General features: G+C 34.8%; 1 protein-coding gene across 1 annotated transcript in view; it reads left to right on the forward strand.

Annotated features, from left to right (window-relative positions):
* The window catches only part of UNC79 (unc-79 homolog, NALCN channel complex subunit), a 185,541-nt gene that overhangs the window by 29,890 nt on the left and 129,349 nt on the right, over positions 1-26,302 (forward strand). The window contains 4 exon segments of the mRNA XM_023538367.1: positions 13,242-13,306; positions 17,291-17,379; positions 18,005-18,045; positions 19,901-19,929. Of these exon segments, the coding sequence (XP_023394135.1) occupies positions 13,242-13,306; positions 17,291-17,379; positions 18,005-18,045; positions 19,901-19,929 (224 nt within the window).

Consider the following 26,302-nt stretch of genomic DNA (forward strand, 5'->3'; position numbering starts at 1 on the left):
GTTGGATTGCTGTTTTAGTGTTTTTGATGAACATGAGTTTTTAATTTTGATAAACCAAAATTTTTCATTTTCTCATTTATGGTTAGTGACTTTCATGTCCTAAGAAATCTTTGCCTTCTCCAAGGTTGTAAAGATAGTTTCCACTGTTTTCTTCCACAAGCTTCATATCTTAGCTTGCACATTTAGGTCTATGATGCATTTAAATTTAATCTTTGTGTATGGTGGATATGGTTCATTTATTTCTTTATGGATCGTTCTAGCACCTTTTGTTGAAAAGATTATTGTTTTCCCTTTAAATTGTATTGGTCCCTTGGTCATGTATATATTTGGGTATATTTCTGGACTCCATTTAGTCTTATTGACCTGTATACCAATACAAACTGTCTTAAATACTTTGGCTTTATAGTTTTGAAATCAGATAGTTCAAGTCTCCAACTTTGTTCTTCTTCAATCATCTTGGCTATTTTAGGTCTTTTGCATTTCCATATATATTTTTGTATCAGCTTTTATTTCTGCAAAAAACAATCCTGCTGGGATTTTGATCTGGGTTGTGTTAAACCTATAGTTCCACTTGGAAAGAACTGACATTGTAAAAATATTGAGTTTTCTAATCCATGAACATGATATATCTCTCCATTATTTAGATCTTTAAAAATTTCTCTCAACAGTATTCTGTAGTTTTCATTATAGAATTTTGCATTTTTTAAATTAAATTTATTCCTAGGTATTTGAGGCGTTTTTTTATGCTGTTGTAAATGAAATTATTTTAAAATATAATTTCCAATTGTTTATTGACAGTATAAAGAAATGCAATTGATTTTTGCATATTTTTCTTTTATTTCATGATTTTGCTAAATTCAGTTATTCTAGTAGTTTGTTGATTAGTTGGATTTATGGTGTCATCTTAAAGAAGGACAAATTTGCCATGATCTTTCCAATTTTTATGCCATTTATTGCTGTTTTTTTTTTTCTTTTTTTCCCTCTGCCTAGGACTTTCAGAACAATATTGAATAGAAGTGGTAAAAATGCTTTGTTTCTAACTTTAGGGAATATTTCATCATTAATTATGGTATTAACTGTAAGGTTTTGCTGATAATCTGTTATGTCAGTTTGAAGAAGTTTTGTTTAATTTCCAGTTGACTGAGAACTTTTATTCTGAGTAGATATTAAAATTTATCAAATACTTACATGAACAACACTGAAGAAAATGATTCAGTGATGTTCTTTATGTATTTCATTGCTTTCTGCCCTTTATTATTTTCTTCTTTTCCTTTCAGTTAATTTTTCCTTTTTTTCCCTAGTTTCTTAGAATAAAAACTTAGATTGTTGATTTTCAACATTAAACATTTTTGTAATTATTCTTTTAAAGTTACTAATTTCCTTCTGAAGCTCTGCATTAGCTGTATCCAACAAATTCTGATACGTTTGTTTTTACTATCATTAATTTAAAAATATTTAAAAAATTTATTGCTATATCTTCTTTGGCCTATGTTTTATTTAGGAGAATGTTATTTAACTCTCAAATATTTGGGTTCTAGTAATATTTTATTTTGATTTCTGCTGTAACTTTACTGTAATCGAATTTTTTTTTCTCATTTAACACTTTAAATATCTAATTCCATTGTTTCTGATTGGAAATTAGACATCATTCTTATCATCGTACCCCTGAATGTAATATGTATTTTCTCTGCCTCATTTAAAATTTTCTCCTTATTTTTGATATTTTTTGTATTTTCATTATAATCTGCTGAAGTGTGGTGGTCTTTGTATTTATTCTGCTTGAAGTTTGCTGAGCTTTAGAAAAAATGTTGGGTGTTCTTCTCTCCAGATATTTATTCTGTTCCTTTTTTTTTCTCCTCTCATCCTGAGACTAAAAAAAATTTGGTATTGTTCTAGAAGTCTCAGGTACTCCATGCCTTTTTTTCTAAAAAAAAAAAAAATTCGTTTTCTATGCTTTAGTTTGCATTTATATTAACCTGTCCACAAGTTTACTAATCCTTTCTTTTGCTGTGTCTAGTATTTTTAAAAAACCTATTCAATGAGGTATTAATTTCATGCATATGTTTTTAGTTTTAGATTTTTTTCGTTATATTTAGAGTTTTCATTTTTCTGTTGAAATTTGTATCTCAGTGATCTATTTCTCTGAATTCTTTAACATATTTTAAATACTTTAAAAATTTTACTCCTAATTCAAAATGAGTCTGGATCATCTGTATGTCTGTTTCTTTTGACTCATTGTCTCATCTCTTTTTCTGGAAATCCAGTACACTTATGTTAGACCTTTCTCCCATGTCTCTTATGAGTATTTTTTGTGTTCTTCTCCCTCAGCTCATTTGTCTGTGCTTCATGCTGTCTCTTTTTCCTGACTTATTTTCCTGTTCACTGATTCTTTAGCCTCTCAATTGTACTCTTAAGTTTGTTAATTATATTTTTAAATTCTAGAATTTTTATTTTGTACTTAAAAAATTCCAACTCATTGATATTCTTTAACTTGTCTTTTACTTTATAGAATGTATTTAGCATAGTCATTTTGAAGTTTGTTTCTGATAACTCAATATTCTGGATCTCTGGAGATTCTGATTCTATTGCCATTTTTTTGTTTTCTTGTGTGTGTTTTTAAATTGTGTGTAAGACATTAGATAGAAAAACTATAGAGCTAATTTGAGGTTTAAGAATATGTTATATTTTTTCAGAGAGAATTTGCTCTTGCTTCTGGCAGGAGGCTATGGACATTAGCAATCCAAGTCACCTTAATGCAACAACAACAACAACAACAACAACAACAACAGCAACAACAACAACAAATAACTGTGTTCCATTATTGAGATGATTTGAGGCCGGTCTTCAGTTCCTGTTAGGGTTGGTCTATTTCTGGTCCTCTTTTACTTCTGGGTGTGGCCTTTTCGAACCTCTACCTACAACTGAGGGAGATTTTTAGGTCTCCCATTTCTTGGTGGTCCCCAAATTTGTTCTCTTACTTCAAAATGTCTGTTGAACTATGCTCATCCTGTGGAACTGACGAGTAGAGAAATGGGCAAAGGAGGAAGAATGGCTTCAAATACCAGGTTCACTTTTCAATGATTCCTTCCTCTTTTTGATCATGACCTCTTAATTCTTCCATAAAATTCTGTTTTTTTAAAAAAATATTTTATCCAGTTTTGTAATTGTTCTCAGTAGTAGAATTGGCTTGAATTGACTTTTCTGTCATTAACGGGGAAATGGAACCTAGATTTTTTTTTTTCTGTAATATTTTTACAGTGGAATGTGTTTGTGTGTGTGTGTATGTATGTGTGTATACATACATACACACATACATAAAGGCCATTTATTTCTTCACACATGAAAGAAAACTGCTTCATTGTGAAAAATATTTAAATATTGTTTCATTTTTTTCTGGTATGTAGAATTATAGAAGACATACCTTAGACCAGTGTAATTTTGTCTGTTATAGGAATCCCTTTTGTTCTTAATTCTTGGAAACTTATTCATTTATTAAAAAGAATATTCCTTAAATGCTTCTATATATGAGTATCTTTTTATTGATTTTCCCCCCTATAATGTGAAGAGTGTTTTCAGCCTGCAAATTCAAATTCTTTTTCAATCTTTTTCAGGAAATTTCTCATTAATGAAATTTTAAATTATTGCTTTCTTCAAGTCATTTAGTATTTTCCTCAGGAATACCTATAATTCATAGGTTAGAGTTTCATATTTTGTGCTGTGTAGCTATTATAACCACTATTTTCCTTATTTTATTTTCTTATGTATTATTCCATATAAATTATCTGTTTATCTTTTCCTCTATGTTCTTAGCTTCTTAGGTTGGTTTATTCTATAACTTACTTGACTTTTCCCTCAAGTCATCTCTGTTTATTGTCCTGAATGAGGTTTCTAATTTTACTATTTTATTTTTAGTTTACTCACACTTAACATATTTCTTATCCAAATCCATTTTTATCTTATTCTGTTAGCTTTCCGTCTCACCCTAAATTTTCTATGACTTTCTACTCCTGTTTTTATAGAGGCCACGTGTTCTTGCATCATGTTGCAGATACCACACATTTTCCTAAAATCTTTTGATCCATAGACTAGATAATTTTCAGACATATGTTTTCTCTCAGGCTTTAGTATATTTCCTTTCCTTTGGAGTAAATATTTGGGCAGTCCTTAATTTTTTTCCTTTTTAAAATCAATTTTATTGAGGTAAAATTTTCATGCAATAAATGACCCATTTTAAGCATAGTTTGATAATTTTTGACAAATGTATACACTAATGTAACTAATGTATAGAATATTTCCATTGCCCCACAAAGATTTCTTATTTCTCTTTTCAGTCAATCCATTATAGGCAACCACTGAACTGTTTTTTGCCATTATAGATTAGTTATTAGCCTGTCCTAGGATTTCATATGAATGGAATAATATAGTATGTAACATTTTTATGCCTGTTTATTTTACTCAGCATAATGTTTTTGTGATTTATCCTTGTTTGTATATCAGTAGTTCATTTCTTTTTAATGTTGAGTGGTATTCCATTGTATGGATGTATCACAATTCGTTTATTCATTCACTTCTTGATGAACATTTTTACCTATTAAGGATAAAGCTATAAACATTCATATAAAAGCATTTTTGTGAAGATATACATTTATTTCTCTTGATAAATACCTAGCAGTGAAAATGCTGGATCGTATGGTAAGTGTATACCTACTTGTACAAGAAATGTCTAAACAGTTCTTCAAAAGTGGTTATACCATTTATACTTCCTCCTGCAATGTATGAGAGTTCCACTTGTTCTACATTATTAATATTATTATTTTTAATTAAATTTATTGGGGTAACATTGGTTAATATAATTATATAATTTATTGTTCTACGTTATTATCAACACTTGAGATTGTCAGTTTTTTTTTAATGTTAGACATTCTAATGGTCATATAGGAGTATCATATTGTTGTTTACTTTGCATTTCTCTGATGACAAATTATAGCATCTTTACAGGTGCTTTTTGGTCATTTGTATGTCATTTTCTGTGTGCGAAGTTCTCAATGAAATCTTTTGTCATTTTTAAATTGGATTGGTTCTGTATTATATGCTCAAAATAAAAGATTTGGTCAGATATATGTATTATGAATATGTTCTCTCAGGCAGGGGCTTTCCTCTTCAGGTATTTCAAAAGACAAGAATTTTAAATTTTTATAAATTTCAATTTATCAGTTTTTCCGTCTCCCTTAAGGTTATAAAGAAATTCCCTTATGTTTTATAGTCTTTACTTTTAAGTATATGATTTATTTAGAATTAATTTTTGTATACACTGGGAGGTAAGGATTGACTTTTCTCCATAAGGATATCCAATTGCTACAGTTCAATTTGTTGAAAAAATTACTTTTTTCAACAAATTACATTGACTATTTTGTTGAAAACCAACTGATCACATGTCTGTGGGTCTATTTCTAGACCCTATATTTTATTTCATTATCTGTCCTTTCGCCAGTATCATGCTATCTTGATTACTATAGCTTTATAGTGAATCTGAAATCATCTAATATAAGTCCTGCAGATTTGTTCTTTTTAAAAATTGTTTTGATCATTTTAGAACCTTTATGTTTTTATATCACTTTTACTATCAACTTTTTAATTTCTACAAAACAATGTGCTTGGAGTTTGACTGGGATTACATCGAATATATAGTTTAGTTTGGGGGAGAATTGACATCTGAAAGAAAAGGCTTGGTATTGAGTCTTCTGACCCATGAACATGGCATGTCTAGCCATTTATTTAGGTCTCTTAATTTCTCTCAACAATGTTCGCTAGTTTTCAGGTCTTGCAGATATTTTGTTAAAGGTATTCATATGTATTTTTTGGTTTTGGATGCTATTGTAAATAGTGTTTAAAAATGTTATATTTAGCTTCTTTATTGACATTATATAGAAATATAACTGATTTTTGTAAATCGACTTTATGTCCTGCAGTTTTGCTCAATCCACTTGTTAGTTTTTGTAGCTTATTTGTAAGTTTCTTTAGATTTCTGTATACATGATTATGTTCTCTTACAAATAAAGATAATTGAAAAATTTCCTTCTTTTAAAAAATTTGTATGCCTGCCTACCTCTCTCCTTTCCTTCCTCCCTCCCTCTCTTCCTTTTTTCCTTCCTTCCTCTCTTCCCTCCTTCCTTCCCCTCCTTCCCTCTTTCTTTCTCTCTTTCTTTTTCACATTGCACTTGCCCATATCTCCAGTCTAGGACAGTGGATATCTTTGTTTTTTTTTTCCCCCTAGCTTGTGGGGAGAAAGTATTAAGGATTTCACCATTAAAGATGATGTTAGTTGTAGGTTTTTCACAGATGCTTTTATTTTATTTTGTTTTATTTTATTTATCAGATTGAGAAAGTCTCTGTTTATTTTTAGTATGCTGAGAGTTTTTATTATGAATGAATGTCAATTTTGGCCAAATGCATTTTCTTCTATTTTGGTAAATGCATTTCTAGACGATCATATGACTTTCTTCCTTTATTCTGTTAATATGGTAATTTACATTGATTTGCTTTGCAATGTTAAACCAACCTTGCATTCCTGGGATAAGTCCACATTGTCAGCTGTGTGACAATTGCCAGATTCAATTTGCTAATTTTTTGTTTAGTGTTCTTGCTCCTACATTTATGAAGGATATTGATCTAGTTTTCATTTATTGTAATGTCTTTGTCTGGTTTTGTTTACAGAATAACGCTTACTTCATAAAATGAGTTGGGAAGTGTTTCCGCCTCTTCTATTCTCTGAAAGAATTTATGTAGGATTTGTGTTATTTATTCCTTAAATAGGTAATAGAATTCACTGGTAAATTCATCTGCACTTGGGGTTTTCTTTGTGGGAAACATATTTTACATTATGAATTCAATTTAATAGTTATGGAGCATTTAAATTTTCTTTTTAGTGAGTCAGATTTTGTAATTTATTGAGTCAGATTTTATAATTTTGTTATCTGTGACTTTTGAGGAATGTGGGCATTTTCATCTCATATATCAAATTTGTTGGCTTCTCTGTAGGATCTGTAGTGATGTCCTATCTTTCCTTCCTGATGTTGGTAATTTATTTATTATTCATCGGGCTAGATAGGGGGCTTATTGATTTTATTGAACTTTCCAAAGAACTAATGTTTGGTTGTACGATTTTTCCCTATTGGTTTTCTGTTTTCAATTTCATTGATTTCTGCTTTTATCTTTATTATTTTATTCCTTCTGAAAACATTGAGTTTAATTTTTTTTCTGTCTTATTAAGGTAGAAGCATAAATCATTTATTTTGGACCTTTTGTATTTTCTAATATAGGAATTTAAAGCTATAAATTTCCCTTTAAGCATTGCTTTAGTTGCATCCCAAAAATTTGATATGCTGTGATTTTATTGTATTTCAGTACAGAATACTTTTTAATATTTCTTGTGATTTCATCTTTGGTTTATGGATTGTTTAGAAGTGTGTTTTTTCAAGTATACTAATATTTTGTGATTTTCCAGATAAGTTTTTATTGTTTCTAGTCTAATTTTGTTGTAGTCAGGAAACATACACTATGGTATTGCTCTATCTAAATTTTTGTGGCTTATTTTATGGACCAGCATAATGTTTATGTTAGTAAACATTGCATGTGCCCCGGAAAATAATGTCTGTTCTACAGTGGTTGAGTGGAGAATTTTATTATTATCAATTAGGTCAAGCTGTTGAGAATGTTGTTCAAGTCTTCTATTTTTACCGAATTTATGTCTGCTTCTTTTATGAATTACTGATAGAGGATTGTTGAAATTTACTACATTAATTATGGACATATTTCTCATTTCAATTCTGTCAGTTTTGCTTTAATAATTTAAAACTCTATCATTAGATGCACATAAATTTATGATTGTTATGTCATCTTGATAGATTGAATCATTCATCGTTGTGAAGTATTCCTCTTTATTACTGGTAATATTCTTTGTCCTGGATTCTGCTTGTCTGATATTTATATAGACACTCCAACTTTCTTATGATTAGCATTTGCTAATGCTATGCTAATTATGTATAATAGTGCAATTTTTTTGGTTTACTTTTAACATATTTATCTTTATATTTCAAGTGTGTTTCTCATAGAAAGTGTATATTTGGGTCATGCTTTTCGAAAAACTTAAATCCTATTAGACAGGCTCTACCTTTTAAACCATTTCCATGTAATATAATTATCGTTTAGGCGATTTACATTTAAAGTAGTTACAGATATAGGTGAGCTTAAGCCTGTCATCTTACGTTTGTTTTCTATTTGTCCCATCTATTCATTGTTCCTTTTCTTTTTAATATCTTGCCTTCTTTTGGGATAATTATTTTTAGTATTTTATTTTATTTCTGAGCTGAACTGTTAGGTATACTTCTTTTCAAAAAGAATCTCTTTGAGGTTTACAATATGTACCTTTAACTTCACAATCTATTTTAAAATAATATTATACTAGTTTACATGTAATGTAAGAACCCTGTGCACTTCATTTCCCCGTCCCATCCTTATTGTGCTTGTTATCAGATATTTTACTTCTCACTCTATGTGTTATTAGTCTCACAACACATAGCTGTTATTTTTGTTTTAAACAGTAAATTATCTTTTAGCAACATGTTAATATGGATAGAAAGTCTTTTATAGTTATTCATTATTTTTACCATGTTCAGAATTCTTTATGCCTTTGCATAGGTCCTAGCTTTCTTCTGGTATCATTTTCCTTCAGCCTGAAGACCTTCCTTTAACATTTCTTGTAGTGGAGCGCAGCTGGCAATGAATTCTCTTACCTTGTGTTTTGTCTTCAAGTAGTCTTTATTTTTTTTGAAGGATATTTTCACTGGGTATAGAATTCTAGGTTGACAGTTTTTTTCTTTCAGCCGATTAAAGATGTCGTTCCATTGTCTTCTGGCTTGCATTGTTTCTGACGAGAAATCAGCGATCATTCTTATCTTTGTTCCCCTGTAAGTAATGTGTCTTTTTTTTTCCTGGCTGCTTTTAAGATTTTCTCTTTATCATTGGTATTTATGAATTTGATTTTAATGAGTTTTGGTGTGACTTTCTTTGCTTTTATTTTGCCTATGATTCATTGAGCTTCTTGGATCTGTGGATTCATAATTTTCATCACACTTGAAAAGTTTTGGCCATTATTTCTTTGGCCATGTACTTTATTCTGCCTGATATTTTTACACAGCTCACTGAAGCTCTGTTTATTTTTCTTTCAGTATTTCAATTTTAAGAGTTTCTGTTGTTATGTCTCCCAATTCATTTATCTTTTCTTCTGCATTGCCTAATCTTCCATTAAGCCTGTTCAGTGAATTTTTCATTTCTGATATTATATTTTTAAGTTTTAGAAATTCCACTTTGTTCTTTCATTATATCTTTAAGCTCTTTTCTCATTGTGTTTCTGTTTTCCTTTTAATATATTTATAATAGCTGTTTCAAAGTCTTTGTTTGCTAAAACTACATCATTTCTGTGATTTCTGGGTTTGTTTTCAATGGCCAGTGTCCCCCATCCCCCAATTATGGGTAACATTTTCCTCTCTTTTCAAATATCAGGTAATTTTTGACTGGATGCAGGACTTCATGAAATTACATTATTGATTGTCTGGATTTTGTTGTCTTCTACTACAGTGTGTTGAGGTTTGTTTTAGCTATCAAGTTACTAGTTGATCAACTTGACCCTTCTAAGGCTTGTTCTTATGCTTTGTTAGAGTGAGCCTGGGGTAGCCTTTTCACTAATGGTTAGTTTAACCCTCTTACTAAGGTATGACTTTCTAGAGCCTATACTGAATGTCCCAGGTTTTCACTGAGTTCTCTCCTCTGGTTGGTTAGAACTTAAATATCTCCCAGCCCTGTATGAGATATAGGAATTATTTAGCTTACAGTTCCCCCATAGTTGTTCTCTATGCAGCCTACTGAAGTTTTGCCTTACACATGTTCAACTTAGTATAAAGCCAAACACCCCAAAAGAAAGCTCAGATTTCTGGAGCTCTTTCTTTGCATAGCTTCCTCTTCTCTGGTACTCTACCCAGCAAATTTAAGCCACCTTGCCTCTCTAAACTCTAGTTTTGTCCCCTCAACTCAATGAAACCATCCTACTGTGCTTATATTTCTCCTTCTAGAGCCAAGGTATGGAAATTGCTTCCAGGGAAAAAGCCATGGTGACTGTAGGAGTCACTTTATTTTTTCTCTTCTTGTAAAGATCATTGTCCTGCACTACTTGTAGTCTAATTCCTGAAAAGAGTTGTTTCATATATATTTTTCATTTTTATAGTTGTTTATAGTGGGAGGGCAAGTTTACTTCTAGTTACTCTGTCATAGTTTGAAGCAGAATTCTTGTCTGCCATATTTTTATGCTATATTTTTGTTTTTATAGATGAAGGGAGATCTATCATGACTATATTTGTCATATGGTAAGATACATAGATTGTCCTTATATTAGGATCAATTATAGTGTTTTTCCCAAGCACAAATACCTGTGTTCTGTCCTCAGAGATTTTGATTCAAGAGATCTCACATGGGTTCTAGACATCGTATTTTTGAAACCTTGACAGGTGATTTTTGACACACAACAAAAGCTAAGTATCACTTTTCTAGTAAGCTTAAATCTAGTGTGACTTTGGTGAACTTACATGAGGAATTCTGCTACCTGTTCTTAACTCCATGACACTCTGTAAAAATGGAATAAAAAATTAGAGGAGTAGGACCTTCTGGATATCCCTACCATCCATATATGAAACATTAATTTCTGGCAGAGCAGGAGTCTATAGAGTCCTGATCAAATGCCATGGCTCTTGCATGTTCTGATTTGTTTTTGCCTGTGTCATAGCACTTGTTATTAATTTAGAATATTATTTCTATCTATAAGTATCAAGAAAATCTCCTTGATATTTATCATAATACACGGATTCAGAGTTGGTTGACAGATTTTATCTTATGGCCAACTTTTTTTTTACATCTTTACATTATTTAATAAAAAGATTTACAATATTATCTTTCCTTTACAAAGAGAACATAGATAATAATTCCTTGAAAATAAAAAATAGCATTCATGTTAAAGCTGCATCATCTTTTTGGATGAAATGTGGTAAAGGCGAGCACCACAAAATACATATATAGGAAGAAAGAAACTTCTTAGAACTGTCTTCTGTATGAGGACATTTTTCTTAGACTTCCCATTTTAAAAGTCTAGCTGTGGCACGTGGGGAAGCTGCTCTGTAGACAGTGTTATTGCTTGAAGCAGACCCTGCCAAGGGCTGCCAGGGATAGGGCAGGAGGCAAAATGCATCATGGCTGTCTGGAGCAGCACTTCCACATAGCTGACCTTGTCCCCACGCATTTCAACAAATCCCACCATATGAGTGCACATGGCTACATCTTGGGCATTTGCTTCCCTAGGCAGACTAGAAACTACTGTGTCTCCTGGCCCTGGCCAGTGCTGGTTTCATGTCCACCTTCCCAGGGGCCCCAGCCTGCACAGTGGGGACAATCACTCAGGCCTCAACCCAGCCTACAGCTCCATTAGCACAGCCACAGATGCTGGGGGTGGGGTGGGGTGGGGCTCAGCTTAACAAACTGTTTCTATTAGTGCAACATGTTCCTCCTGTTGGAGAACTAGAGGAGATTTCTCAAACTGCTGGCTGATATGCCAACTCCGTTTTGATTAGTGGTGACTTCCTGGAACTCAAAGTTGAGAAGAATTCTCAGGCCAGTTCTAGACTCAGCAGGAGGGAATGCTCTTATGAATTACTGATATCCAACATGAATTTGGAATTGGAATTGGAAGGAGTTACAATTTGGAATTAAGCTCTTAAGGCAGTCTTTTTCTTTGGGTTTCTTTAATTACACAAGAAAACTTGAAACCACTCTCTTTATAGTCATCTTGATTTTTCCACATGTAGGGAAGCGAATCTTATAGTTGTGGAATGCCTATATTCAAATAATTTCATCTTCCATTCTTGATTCATTTCCTCTTTCTCTCTAAAAATATAATCAATGTGATACTGTGTTATTAGAGTAGTGGTTTCTGGCCTGTATTCTTGTCTTCTTTTTAAATAAATAGATGCACTATATATTTTTTAAGGTCGATGGCTCTGTTGACTATATTTTCCTGAATTCCAAATCAGACACAAATTCTATGCCTAGTGTAACAATAGGGTAGAATATTTGAAGTTAGAATACTTCTAGATATAAAATTTTATAAAATGTTTGGATCATAAATTAGACCTGGATCATTAATAATAAATGTTTTTGAATTATAATTTAATGTGTAACTAAGTAAGAATATCTTCTTATCTGTAGATTCTTCTGTATTAGACCAGTCATGGTCCTATAAGATTATAATTTGTCAATTTAAAAAAATGTCTACTTTCAAACATATAATCCTATTACTTTTTTTTTTTATGATGGAGTATTGTTAACTAAGTGCTTTGGGCTATAGAATCACCTGGATGATAATTACCTGTTGTAATTCTCATTCTGATCTATCCTAGATCATTTGGTTTTTGTCCTCATTCTGTGTGTGTATACTGTTAAGGAGCTGGGTATTAGCAAACTATCAGATGTTTAATTTGTGGGTCATGTGTGTGAGAGAGAGTGCATTTCATGTAGGCAAGAAATGCATCTTTCCAGTCTCCACATTTGATGGGGATGGGGTGGGAAATGGAATGGTAGAGGTTGCCTTCCATTCATTTTAGTTGTTATCAATTTGAAATACTTTCTGGTGCCAAAATCTAGGATGTTTAGCATATTATAGTGAAAAGAACAGAGTGTCAAGACCTAGGAGATACAGGTTCTAGTCCCAGCTTGTCATCTACTAACTCTGTGATCATAGCAAGCTACTTAATCTTTTTAAACTTTAACCTACTCATACATGGAATGAGGCTAATAATCTACTGTACCTATCCCACAGAATTGTTGGGAGGATCCAGTCAAATCATAGATGTAAAAACCTTTGAGAACTTACTAATGGTATGTCATTAGGAGGTAATACTATGGTATTGTTTATGCCACCTTATACAAGCTTGTCTCTTCCTGTGGGAAAATGGATGATGGAGTTGTGTATCTTTGCTCAAGTTTTACATTTTTTATAGATTTTAAATAAGGATTATTTTAGGAAGCCTTCTGATGATAGCTCTATGTAGGAAAAAGAAAACTAATGATGTATCTGTTGTGTTTTTACTAGGGCACATATAATTTCAATGAGAAGTATTCATCAGCTATGCTTTGCTTTACAGCTTGGAATCCCATCCACTGCCAGCACATTGAATGCCACAACGCAATCAACAAACCAGCTGTAAAGGTACTGTTTTATTAGACCTGGTGCCATTTTGTATTTGTATTATCAGTGGTCAAATTAGCAGGAGCAAATTTGAATGAAATGGAGTAGATTACATCCTTCTCTGTAAAGCAGAGCAATACACAGTGGTGTTTGCAGGTTTGGCATGAATTCAAAGCTAAGTGATTTGTAGCACTGAACTAATTATCAGAATAATCCTGGTGAATCACTTAATGTAGTCCATAACTGGCTTCTATCTGAGCTAATAAACTCAGAGAAATATACTTTGCCCCAGCTTTCATGTGTATGCTATAAACTGTGAGTGTGTAGTGTATTACTATTTGAATTCAAGAGTCATAGGACAAAAATAGATAAAATTGTTAAGTCTTAGCTCAGATGACAGATATGACTTAGTTGAAATGACTGAGAGGTAGTTGGACAACAAACTCACAGAAAGCTACATTAGAGGTGAGGGAACAGTTGTTTAGAGAGGTCAAGTCACTTTCCCAAGGCCACACGGCTCAAACCAGGTACTTTGACTCCCAGCCTTATTCTTTTTCTACCATATCAAATTGGTTTTTTATAACCCTGAATCTTTGAAGTTGAATGTTAAGAAAAATAATCACACATTTAAAAAAAGATTACTTACGGAGTTGGATACAATACTTGGCTGGAGAGACCTGTACCTGGATTTTCAAGAGTTAATTTTTATATTATGAAGAGCAGGAGTTAGGTTAAGTGATTAGAATTTAGTTACTTTTTAGAACCTAGTGTCATGGGAGTTTGCCTCCCTTTTTCTATAGATAGGTAGACTGTAAAGATTATCAAATAATAGAAAAATAATACTATCATTATATAGAAATAGAATAGAAGAGGTAAAATGAGATATACGAAATATAAGTATAAATGAAACCAAAACTGTGTATCATATACCAAGTGGCCGAGAAATGTCAATGATAAATAGCATCGTCATCTAGATATATCTTACTAACAAAGGGCAACCTTTTTTATTTTTCTTGGTCTCTGCTTTTAATGAAAGCAAAGTGGATGAATTTATGTTGAGAAGGAGCAGGTAAGGGTAACCCACCAGTGGGAGCACAGGCCTCTCCCATTCTGCTGTGTGCACCCTTCCTCTGAACTTCCATAGACATTTGGGGTTCCAAGGTACTTTTCTTTGGCGTGAGGACCTTTGGAGCAAAACACATTAGTTTTCTCATTATTCGTGGAGTTCAGCGTAATTCTTCACCGTGGTGAGGCTTTCATGGTTCCTTAGTTTCTATATCCAGCTTTTCTTCTTCCTGCCTAAGTTACAGCGCCCTCTTTTGGTTTGCCCAGAAGTCAACAGGAAGGAAGTATCTTCTGTTTGATTTTTCCAGTTTTTGTTTTTTGTTTTCTTGCTTTTACGTCAAATGGCAGTCTCAGGAGCCCTCTGACTTCCTGATTAGTAATGATTTTGGGCCTTCTACTCACAGAAATCGTCACAAGTTAGATATTCTCCCTCTCCTAGGCACACAGCTCAGTCCACATGGGGTCTACATGGGTTGCAGGGAAAGACACATCTGGCCTGGCCTCACTTTTCCCACAGGCTGTTCCCTACAGCCAGGCTTCTAGGACAGGCCAAACCATCCCACCTTCACGTTATTTTTTTATCGAGGCAAAATTCACATAACATAAAATTAACCCTTTTAAGGTGAACAATTCAATGTCCTTTAGTATGTTCACAATGTTGTGCGACCATCACTTAGTTTAAAACATTTTTATCACCCCCAAATTTTTACTTTCTGAACCCCAATTTTCCTAAAGAGCTTCCTTCTGTTGTTCTGCTCTATACTTTCCGAAAGGTAACATTCTTGTTAGCGTGACAATTTAGTTTTAAAATTACATATATCTATGTTTACATTTATATTCGTAGTGAAAAACAACCGGTAACACTTATCAGAATGTTACCAGTGATTGCATTGAGATGGAGGGTTAATGAGTTCCTTACATTTTCTTCTTTTCTACATTTTTCCAAACTTCTACATTAGGCCTATATTATACTTATAAGCAGGAAATAACTATTTTTAATGCAATATTCAGATATGAACGTATTAATATGGGTATAAACAGACCTGTTCAGAGTAGAACAGTATTGACATAACTAATCACAAATCTGTTTGGTCATGTTAATTAATTTATTTAACACATCAGAAGTGAGCTAGCTAATCATTAATTAAATTTTATAGTTTTATAGTTTTCACATGTTAGGAGTTTTTCCTTTTGAGTGGAATAAGAAGATATTCTTTCCACCAGAGATATAAATGACCCATTAGAAATGAAAGTAAGGGTGAAGAAGAGGTCTACATGGGGTGCATGGAAAAGACTCAAGGCAAATGGATTTATCCTCACAATATCTCTGTAATAATGAGCTATTCCATTAGGCAGTAATGATTTTCCAAATAGAGAACTATTGTTTCTTTTCGTTCTGATAGGTTGCAAAAAAGTACTTTTTAGGTAAGAGCCACGAGTTGTGATAGGATTCAATATAAAAATATATTGGAATTTATAATTCAGTATCTCACTCTACTTCCAGTTTTACTTGTTTCTATTTGAAAATTACTTTATGAAATGCTTTAAAGCCCAGATAACCATCTGAAATAGGAGTCTGCAAACTATGGTTCACAGCCAAATCTGGCCTGCTTCCTGTTGTTGTAAATAAAGTTTTATTGGAACACAGCTGTGCTCATTTGCTTACATATTTTCTAAGGCTGCTTTCATGTTACAACAGCAGGGCTGAGTAACTGAGGCAGAGAATGTACGGCCCACAAAGCTGGAAATATTCACTCTCTGACCTTTTACAGCAAGTTTGCCAATCTCTGATTTAACATACCAAAAAGTAGTTATTCATTGCATCCGTGAAACTTACCTAAGGAACATTTTCACACAGAGCCTTTAGCATCAGGAAATATATAATTTACAGATTTTGATAGTATAATTGTTTAAATTTAGGAATTCTAACTCTTGTTTCCCCAATCATTGAAACTTCTCAAGATTTTAACTTTAAATGACAGGCTGTTTGGGCTATAAGTTTGGTTCATTTTCCTCCTTCAAATCAATAAAAACAACTAAAGAAAATGCAGAGTGAAGTTCCAGAAGAATTTATATTAGGTATATGAACTACATAATTGCCTTAATATAGATAGATTGTTTCTTAAAGGGCTCAAACAGAATTCAAAATGACTTTGGTCATAGAAACTTAAACTGATGCAAAGTACAAAATTCAGCTAGTCATCTGAATGTTATGTTCACTTGATTTAAAACATCCAAGTATTTGACATTGCCTGATGATAAACTATAAAACGAATACTTTTCATCTCTGTGCTTAGGGTAATGAAAACTCAGCCATAAATAACCTGAAATTGAATAGGACACAGCAGAGTTGAACAAATGATAGGTCATGTGTGGAAGAAAAAAACACCTGAAAATGAAAAGTTGGATGATTAATATAGAACTTAGATTCCAGAGTAGGAAAAGTGAATCACTCAATGTGAGATTTAAGGCTAAATTGTCCGAATGACGTCTGTCTTAAGTGGCAAAAGTCTACACTGCCAGCATTTTGGTAACAGTTAGTGATCTTTAATCTTAATATGTTTTTATTTTCCTAAAGAGTGATTACTGTGTTTACCACTTTAGAGAAAGAATTACTGTATGAGTAATATAGAGGCAATTGGCGCAGTCATTGAACCCGATGATTTTTTATCTTTGAGGAATTGGGGTAGACTTCTTGACACTATTTGTGACTTGAATTGCAAATAACAGGAGAAATGAAAAACCATAATAGCCACATTTAATCTCCATTGTGGACTCAATGACCAGGAAAACCAGTTATAGATTAAATAGGTTTTTACTAAAAATACTTATTCTACTTTGCTTTAGAAAAATCTGTCATTATTGAAAGTTTGTGCTTATGATAGCAGGTGTGCGAAAAACAGGATAGGAGAGTTCATTCTGTCTTTTCATGTATTTCAGATGTGTATAGACCCTTCCCTGTCAGTAGCTTTGGGTGATAAACCACCCCCATTGTATCTCTGTGAAGAATGCAGCCAAAGGATTGCGGGGTAGGTATCAGGGTCCTTGAAGAAAAGGAAATAGGGCAACAGTGAGAAGACAAGAACAATCAGTTGGACTTAAATTGCTTATGTTACCCACATTTCCCATTAACCTCTCAGTTTTTTAAAGGTCACTTTGTCGGATATTTACTATATAGCAAACTTTCATTTGAAAGATTTTAGCTTTGAGCAGTTGCAATGTTTCTCTCTATGTGACAAGGTGAAGCAATTCCACTTAATAAAGCAGCTCCAGTTTTCAAGTGACCCTGTTAAAAAGGCCACAGTGAAAAAGAAAACTGTGGTTTTCAGATATGACATATGATTCATATGGGTTCTCTTTGCTTGTTAGTTTCAAGAATCACACTTAACTTTGTACAGATCATGCTGTATTTTGGTTGGCTTAATTAGCATCTGGGAAGTATCATTTAAAGATAACTGAATATGATGAAATGCCTATAATTTATAATTTAGCTGGAGTGCATTAGACATTTTAAAAGTTTATTATGATAGTGCCCTTAATTACACTTCCTTTCTATTAAAAGCCTTTTAGCAATAGCGTGCAGCTTATAAACATTTCTGTGGAAGGGTAACATTGCTAAGGAGCTCAAAAATAAATTTTGTTTTTTCTTCACAGGGACCACAGTGAATGGCTGATTGATGTTCTTCTGCCTCAAGGTATGGTTTACTTCAGAAAGAATGAATAATGAGTAATCATGACTAATGGCATAGTCGATTTGTCTCCTTTTATACTATTTTATTTTACAAAGACAGTAACCAAATTATATTCTATGAATATTCATTGATATGAAGCATTATATCAATGTCTTGCATATAATATGCCCACACATTTAATAATGAGGGAAAAGGTATCATCTCTACTAAAATTAAGAGGTATCTTCTCTACCAAAATAGGTGTTGGAATTAGGATCCCCTATGACTAAAGCCCTGCTGAATTATGTGTTAAGGAATGTTCGGTGTGTATTACAGGTGCTGCCAACGATATGATTGCTGTGCCAGGTCAGAAAGGGAATAAGGGACATCAGCAGGAAGAACACTGAATAATGTTCTTTCCTGCCACTATTACTAGTTCTGTGTTTTTAGGGAAAATCATTTAATTGCTCTGAGACTCAGTCTTCCCATCAGTAAAATAGGGATAAAGTATATCTGACCCATCTCAATGACAAGACGAGATCGTAATGCTTGTAGTTTATTAGAATTCCAAAAGTTGTGCCTGGTAAGTTTGCAGATCAGGTAGATAAGATAGCAGCCCTCTACACATGGGGAAGCAGGTATTCCAGCCACCTAACTGGAGGCCAAAATGACCAGGGAAAGTACTGGAAAGCAAGGAAAGATGAAAGGGGGAAGAAACTGGGCACATGCTGAGTACAGATCAGGCACACAGGAAGAACGTGACCTATGACTTCAGAGGCAGATAATAAAAGACTATGAAAGGCTTCATTTAAAAAGAAATGTAAAAACCTTATGTTAACTAAATTCTGTGGACATCTTTTTAAACTTAAGGCCTTTGCTTGCTGATAATTACACTGTTTCTTGGTAGTCTAACTTTTAATATTAGGTCATCTCAACCTTAAGAAATAAATTCATTTAGTGAGTTCTCTCCACCTGTAAAATGGATCAATGTTAGCCTCTATATCCTTCAAAGAGACATTTTGAAACTTTATGTAAGAAATTTGGGCTGTGAAAAGCTCTGAGCTTGTATGGGTAAAGGTAACTTTTCCCCACTTAAATTAGGCTGCCTCATTAGTGAACTTACAGAGCTCTGAGGGAGACCCCATAGTCAGGTCCTAGACTACATTTTATATATCAGATGTGTTGCAGAATTTGGATCATCATCACCAGATGATATCATCTTTGGAAGAAAAGTCATTTCTGAAGTAGACAGTACTTTGACAGCCGTACTTCAACTGGTCAACCCATGAGTTTGAAAATTGCTTTCCCTTAAATAAGCATGCAATGATTTTACACTGCTTAAGGACTGATATAAATTGATAGTTCAAGTCTAAGTAATCCGAGTTAGTAAGTTTTGTCGGTAGTTCTGACATAGCAAATCATCTCCATGGTGAAGCTCTAAATATATCACATCAACTCAGTGTCATAGTATAATGGAACAGCAGTAAACAGGGAATCCACAGACATATTGGAGATACACTGCTACCATTGACAGCCTACGTGATCCTGCGTGATCCTACCACAGTGGCCTCATTTTTGTTCTCTGTCAATGGGAAAGTTATAGTAAAGTTATTTGACTTTAACATGATCTAAAGTCTAAGTCCTATCTGAGGAGGTTGAAGTACTTATAAGAATAGGTGAAGTATTTGTAGCATGCAGATGTTTTTAACCTCATTAAACCTAAGTGGATGGTAATTTATGAGACAAGTGAGAAGCTGTTTTGGCTAAGTCTAGTGGTTGTGTTAACTAAGCTTGTTTTCACATCCCTTCGTGGCCGCCCTTATTGAATTTGGGCTCTTTTTTTGTTGTTGTTGATATTTTGTGTACCTTCCCCTTACAGCCGAAATATCTGCTATATGTCAGAAGAAGGTAAGCGCAAGCCATCTGTGTGGTGCGGCATGATTTGCTATGTTTGTGTGTAAATTCATTCATTGACATCTGCCTCATTTCTGCACCATGGTGTTCCAGAATGTACATGTCATTGTACTTGTGAAGGGGGAAAATAATTACTTTAGCATGCAAGATTACTGTGTTCGAATGGTCTCTATTTCCATTTCTGCTTTTGCTCACCCATCTTATGCACAATGTGTTTGGTAAGTAATCTGAAATAAAAGCATAAGTGTAACTCTGGAATAGAACTGTAATTACAAAAATGTTCGAATGGTAGTGTGATATGTGCAACTTAACTTTGGGAAAGGATGCGTCTTGTATGTATGTTAAAATTTTTTATTGTTTTGAAGTGGAGTGCAAATAGTCCAATATATGTGTCAAAGTATACCCAGACCGACTGTTTATGGAAAATATTCATTTATATGTAAATCGAATGATACCTCTAATTTCCTTCAGCCACTTTTCATGACAATTTCCCTAAACCATGTACATCTTCTTTGCTTGTTCTAGTTGTAAAGTACAAGACAAGGTAGTATTGTGTCATATAAAGAATTTTGGATTAGTTGGTTGAGAAAGTTGGGTTCTGGCCAGCTCTATTTCTACCTCCCTATGAGACCATGTACAAGTCATTTAAACTTTTTGGGAACTGGTCATGAGTAGATAACTTTGAAGGGTTGCTCCAGTTATCTATTGCCACATAATAAACCATCATAAAATGTAGTTGCTTATAACAACAAATTTATTTGACCAAAATTCTGTGGGTGGGCAATTTGGCCTGTGCTCAACTAGGGCTCTTTTGATAAACTCCTCTAGGTTCACTCATGTATTTGCATCAGTTGGTGGGTAGGCTGGGGATTGGCTGATCCCAGATGACCTCTCTCTTCTGTCTGGAGCCTCTGTTGGGATGGCTGGAATGATTGGGATGCCTGGGGTGTCTGGCCCTGCTCCTTTCTGTTAGGCGCCTCATCCTCCAGGAAGCTAGGCCGGATTCATTCACACAGCAGCAGGGTTCCGAGAGAATGACAGAGGAGGTTGAAAGGCCTTTTGAGACTGAAGCTCAGAAGTCATGCAACATCACCTCTGTTGCATTCCATTGGTCAAAGAAAGTCCCAAGGCCAGCCATTCAAGGAGTGGGGGACACAGACTCCTCACCTTTATGCAGCAGCAAGAATTTGTGGTCATATTTAAGCTACCACAATCCACCCTCTGGACATAATTACTTATATTCTCTCCATATGCAAAGTACTCCTACCGCCTTCTAGTACCTCCAAAGGTCTCATCCTTTTATGGCTTCAGGCTTAAAGTCCATTATCTTTTGGACTTCTGTATCTGGTCTGGTTACTGATGAAACTCTGGGTGCAATGGTGAGATGGGGACAGGATGACAGCAATAGACTTCTGTTCAAAGAGAGGAAGAGGAAGCGGAAGCAGTCGCTGGTCTGTGGCGGCTCCATGTCAACATGTCAACAGTTCTTCTGTCTCCTGGGGACAGCGAGTGTGCCTTAAATTGAATCTGGTTTTGCTTCCTGACAGTGGTTTCCTAATCATTGTTGTCCTCCTGGCATTTTGCTGCCCTCTCTGAGACATCTTTCCTTTTCGACAAGAAAGGGCCCGTGTTGCAGCTGAGTAACTCTGAGTCTGCTTTCTGCTTGTAGAATCTGGGGTCCCACAGACATGTTTTCTTGTTGAACTGTGTCTGTCCCTTTTAGTCTAAGGTGGTGGCGCTTTTGCTAGTATAACTTTAAAACTTTGTGGATTTTCGATGGTTTTCCTTGGGGTTTTGTGCCTGCAAAGCCACATCTATAATTCTTTTTGAGAGTACTTTCTATACTTTTGGGCATTTCAGCCCACCCTTAAAATGATTAGAAGTCTTTTCCTAGCTGAGAGGCTCAACTGGGTATTACCTTATATCTTTTCAAAGTTTTAACAAAGGATCATATAGTCATTGAGCAGACTTTTGATTTGATTTTTATCCAGAGGCTATTTCTTATTTTGAGACTCTTTTAGAAGCTGGAGAGACTAGAATGACAGTTTTATTTTCTAAACCAGCATGTGCTGGCTCTCGTGATGTACTTAACATATTTGACACCCAGAGTGGATCATTTTTTTAACACTTCCTTCCTTTATATAATAAAATTAGTTTTAGGAATAAGCTTCAAATTAGCACATTTTTACTTCTTATTCCTTTTTTTTTTGATTTTCAAACATACATTTTATTTATTTATTTAATTTTTAAAAAATTACGTTTGTTGAGGTAACATTGGTTAATACGATTGTATAATTTTCAGGTGTGCGTTATAATTTGACATCTGTATATTCCATTGTGTGTTTATCACCCAAAGTCCAGTTTCCTTCAGCTACCATATATTTGATCCTCTTTACCCACTTCACCCTCCCCTTACCCCACTTTAACCATCTACCTACTCCCTCTTCCCCGACTCCCTACCCTCTGGTAACCACTAATCTATAGTCCATGTCCATGAGTCTCTGTTTGTCCTGTTCCTTTGTTGCTTTTAGATTTATATCCTACATTTAAGTGATATCATGTGATTTTCAACTTTTCCTGCCTAGCTTATTTCTCTTAGCATGATTATTTCGAGGTCCACCCATGTTGTCGCAAATGGCAGTATTTCATCTCTTCTTATGGCTGAGTAATATTCCATTGTGTATATGTGCCACAGCTTCTTTAGCCAATCATCTATCGTAGGACACTTCAGTTGCTTCTATGTCCTGGCCACTGTGAATAAAGCTGTTATGAACATCGGTGTGCAAATATCTTTTTGAATATGGGTTTTAAAGTCTTTGGAGTAAATATCCAGTGGAGGGATTGATGGATTATAAGGTAGATCAAGTCTTAGTTTTTTGAGGAACCTCCATGCTGTTTTCCATAGCGGCCGTACCAATTTGCAGTCCCACCAGCAGCGTATGAAGGTTCCTTTTTCTCTGCATCCTCTTCAGCATTTGTTATTACTTGTCCTATTGGTTATAGCTATTCTAACAGGTGTGAGATGGTATTTCATTGTGGTTTTGATATGCATTTTTCTAATAGCTAGCGATGTTGAACATTTTTTCAAATATTTGTTGGCCATTTGTATGTCTTCTAGGGAGGTGTCTGTTCAGGTCCTCTGCCCATTTTTTGATTGGATCATTTGTTTTTTTTTGTTGTTATTGAGTCATATGAGTTCTTTGTATATTTTGGATATTAGGCCCATATCAGAGGCATTGCTTGCAAATATATTTTCCCATTTGGATGGTTGTCTCTTACCTTGTTGACAATTTCTTTTGCTGAGCAGAAGCTTTTTAGTTTGATGTAGTCTCATTCATTTATTTTAGCTTTTATTTCCCTTGTTCTTGAGGTCAAATTCATAAAATCCTCGTTAAGTCCAAGGTCCTTGAGTTTAGTTCCTATGTTTTCTTCTATGCATTTTATTGTTTCAGGTGTTATTTTCAGGTCCTTAATCCATTTTGAGTTAATTTTGATATGTGGTGATAGACAACAGTCTAGTTTCATTCTTTTGCAGGTGGCTTTCCAGTTTTCCCAGCACCATTTATTGGAGAGGCTTTCCTTTCTCCACTGTATGTTTTTGTTTTTGTTTGTGAAAAATTATTTGCCTGTATAAATATGGGTTGACTTCTGGACCCTTGATTCCATTCCACTGGTCTGTGTGTCTGTTTTGCTGCCAATACCATGCCGTTTTGATTACTGTCACTTTGTAGCGTAATCTGAAGTCAGACAGAGTGATACCTCCAGCCTTGTTCCTTTTTCTCAGATGGCTTTGGTAATTTGAGGTCTTTTGTGCTTCCATACAAATCTGATGATTATTTCTTATTTTTAAATAAACATTGTGTTGTATATGAATGTTAGTTTGGAGAACTTCCATTAAGTTCATGATAGTTCAGAATTGTTTGTGCTTGCTTTGGGCAGTTTGTAATTTTGGTATTACATATTCTTACAGTTGAATAGTGGGTTTGAAATAAACATCAAGATTGTAAAGATAAGAGATAGACCTTGATTCCTTTCAATTCTGTTGTTCTGTGAGACCATTTGGGGTTATTTATTTATGTTTAAAATTCACAGCAGTGAAGGAAACAGGGTGGCTGGAGTGAACATTTGAAAACCAGGCCCGGCTGAATCGGCAATTAAGAGAAGTGTCTCTCATTTACTTGTGAAACGAATGCATATAGCTGAGTTCCTGTGGGCTGAGGGCCAACTGTGACCAAGCAAATGTTATTTTGGGGCAAAGTATTTTATTACTGATGTTATTTAGAATTGATGACACATGGTGATAAAGCAGGTTGACTTTTAGTTGGTATTCCAGATACTAGTATATGTTGTATATCCAGATATCACATAAGAAATCATTTGTAATATAGCAGCATAAAACAACAACCATTAATTATGCTTGGCCCATGGCCTGTCTCTGCTTGATGATGTTTGAGGCCTCAGCTGGGAAGGCTTGACTAGCTGGGGGATGGAGTCATTTAGAGGCTTCTAGATTAGATGTTTGGATTTTGGGGTGGGTGACTTGAAGGCTGGGCTTAGGCAGCACTGTTGACTAGACACTTATACGTTGCCTCTCCATGGGGTTTGGCCATTGCAGAGTTCAGAGAATAGTGTCTTAAACAGGAAGCTTCTGAAGAGAAAACGTTCCAAGAGATCCAGGAGTAAGCTGTATATTTTTTATAGCCTGGCCTTGGGAGTCATATAAGTATTACTTGTGCCATACTCTCTGGGTTTAAGTAGTCACAAGGCCATCTAGATTCAAGGCATAGCTTCAAGGAGGCACATCTGAGGCACCAAACCCAAAGAGCTTCATCCGCAGCTGGACTTCGTTTCCATGAGAAGAGCTGGGACTTCCTTCCAGTCAGGAATTTGCCCGTGGGAAGAATGTAAACATCTTGTGACCAGAAAATAGGATGGGAAATTACAGGCCTTAAACCTCAAGACTTTATTATAACAAATAACTACCCAGTAAACCGGTATCCTCATCCTATTGTTTATATAACAGTGGGAATCCCAGAGGATCAAAGACTAATTATAACCAAAGGGAAGAAGTTAAACACTAAGAATATTCTCCGATGTACACCAACCACATGGCTAGTTGTGTGGTATTGGTTTGGTGAGTGAGCGGGAGAAGCCCTAAACCAATAAAGATTCATGTGCTTCCAGAAGGGAATTTAGTGTATGAAGGAGAAAGAAAGAGCACAAAGAAGGAAAAGTACCCCACTTGGAGCAGTCAAGGCTGACCTGAACTCTGAAGAAGACTTGGGCTTCAGAGGCAGAAGAAACACACTGTATTTTAACTAAAAATTAAAAAAAATATATTAATAAAAGGAAAAAAGATTACAAAATTTTTAAACTTGCCTTTATGATCTGTCAGCCTGATTCTTATACAGAAAATGAGATCTTCCAACACTAATATCCAAAGCCTCTTGCTAAAATTGAAGTGGAACAAGACTTACTTTAAAAAGGCTGTTCTGATAGACATTTCAATACGTTGTCCATGTTTTGATGTAGGTTTTGTGCTTGCCTTCTTCCTTCTTCCGTCGTGGAGGGTTCTCGAATCCTCACCCATGTCTGAGTTCATGATGGCTTTGAATATTATATTCCCCTCGCGGTGTTCACATCTTTTTAAGCTCTGTTGAAAGACTGAAAAGCTCTCTGGACAGGGGACACTGAGTATGTGGTGGCGGCGTGTCTGACAGGCTTGGGACGCATGTTTCTGTGGAGGGCAGCGGTGCTTCCTGACAGCGCCTGGAATTGCTTCCTGGAGATGCTGCCTCGCTCCTCCGCCTCTGGTCAGGGCAGGTCTGACCAGAGCCCCCGGCACTTTGGGATCTTACACTGCTCCACTTTGCTCATTTCCATCACTTCACCCTTTGAGTCCCTTCTCGTAGATGATGTCAGTGGCTGATTCTGTGAATGGTTCTTGCTATGTTGCAATGTTACCGTGGTCAACTGACGTATTCTTTAGGTCTTGACAGAAGGAGGGCTGGCGGGAGTGGAAAGGCCTGCTTCTGGGCCGTCAGCTCAGCACAACTCGCTACCTGTCCTTGAACACAGCAAGGACAGATGAGCTGCCAAGGAAATTTGCTCTTTTAGTGGTGGATAAAATAATTTTGAAACTTTATGCTGGGGGTTAAAATTATTCTTTTCTACGCTGATGTGCTGTGATGTGCTCTCTCTGGATCATGTTTTAATTTGTTCTCTTCATATTTTCCTGAAAACTCTTGAAATACAGAAAATAATCCAGAAAGTCTCCCCATGCCCCATGACTGAGGTGACTTTACAGAGGGCTTTTTAACACAGTTCCACTCATATATGGAACGTTTCTACCACTTCTCACCTTTAT

Source organism: Pteropus vampyrus, unplaced genomic scaffold, assembly GCF_000151845.1.
Source record: "Pteropus vampyrus isolate Shadow unplaced genomic scaffold, Pvam_2.0 Scaffold219, whole genome shotgun sequence".
Taxonomy (NCBI): domain Eukaryota; kingdom Metazoa; phylum Chordata; class Mammalia; order Chiroptera; family Pteropodidae; genus Pteropus; species Pteropus vampyrus.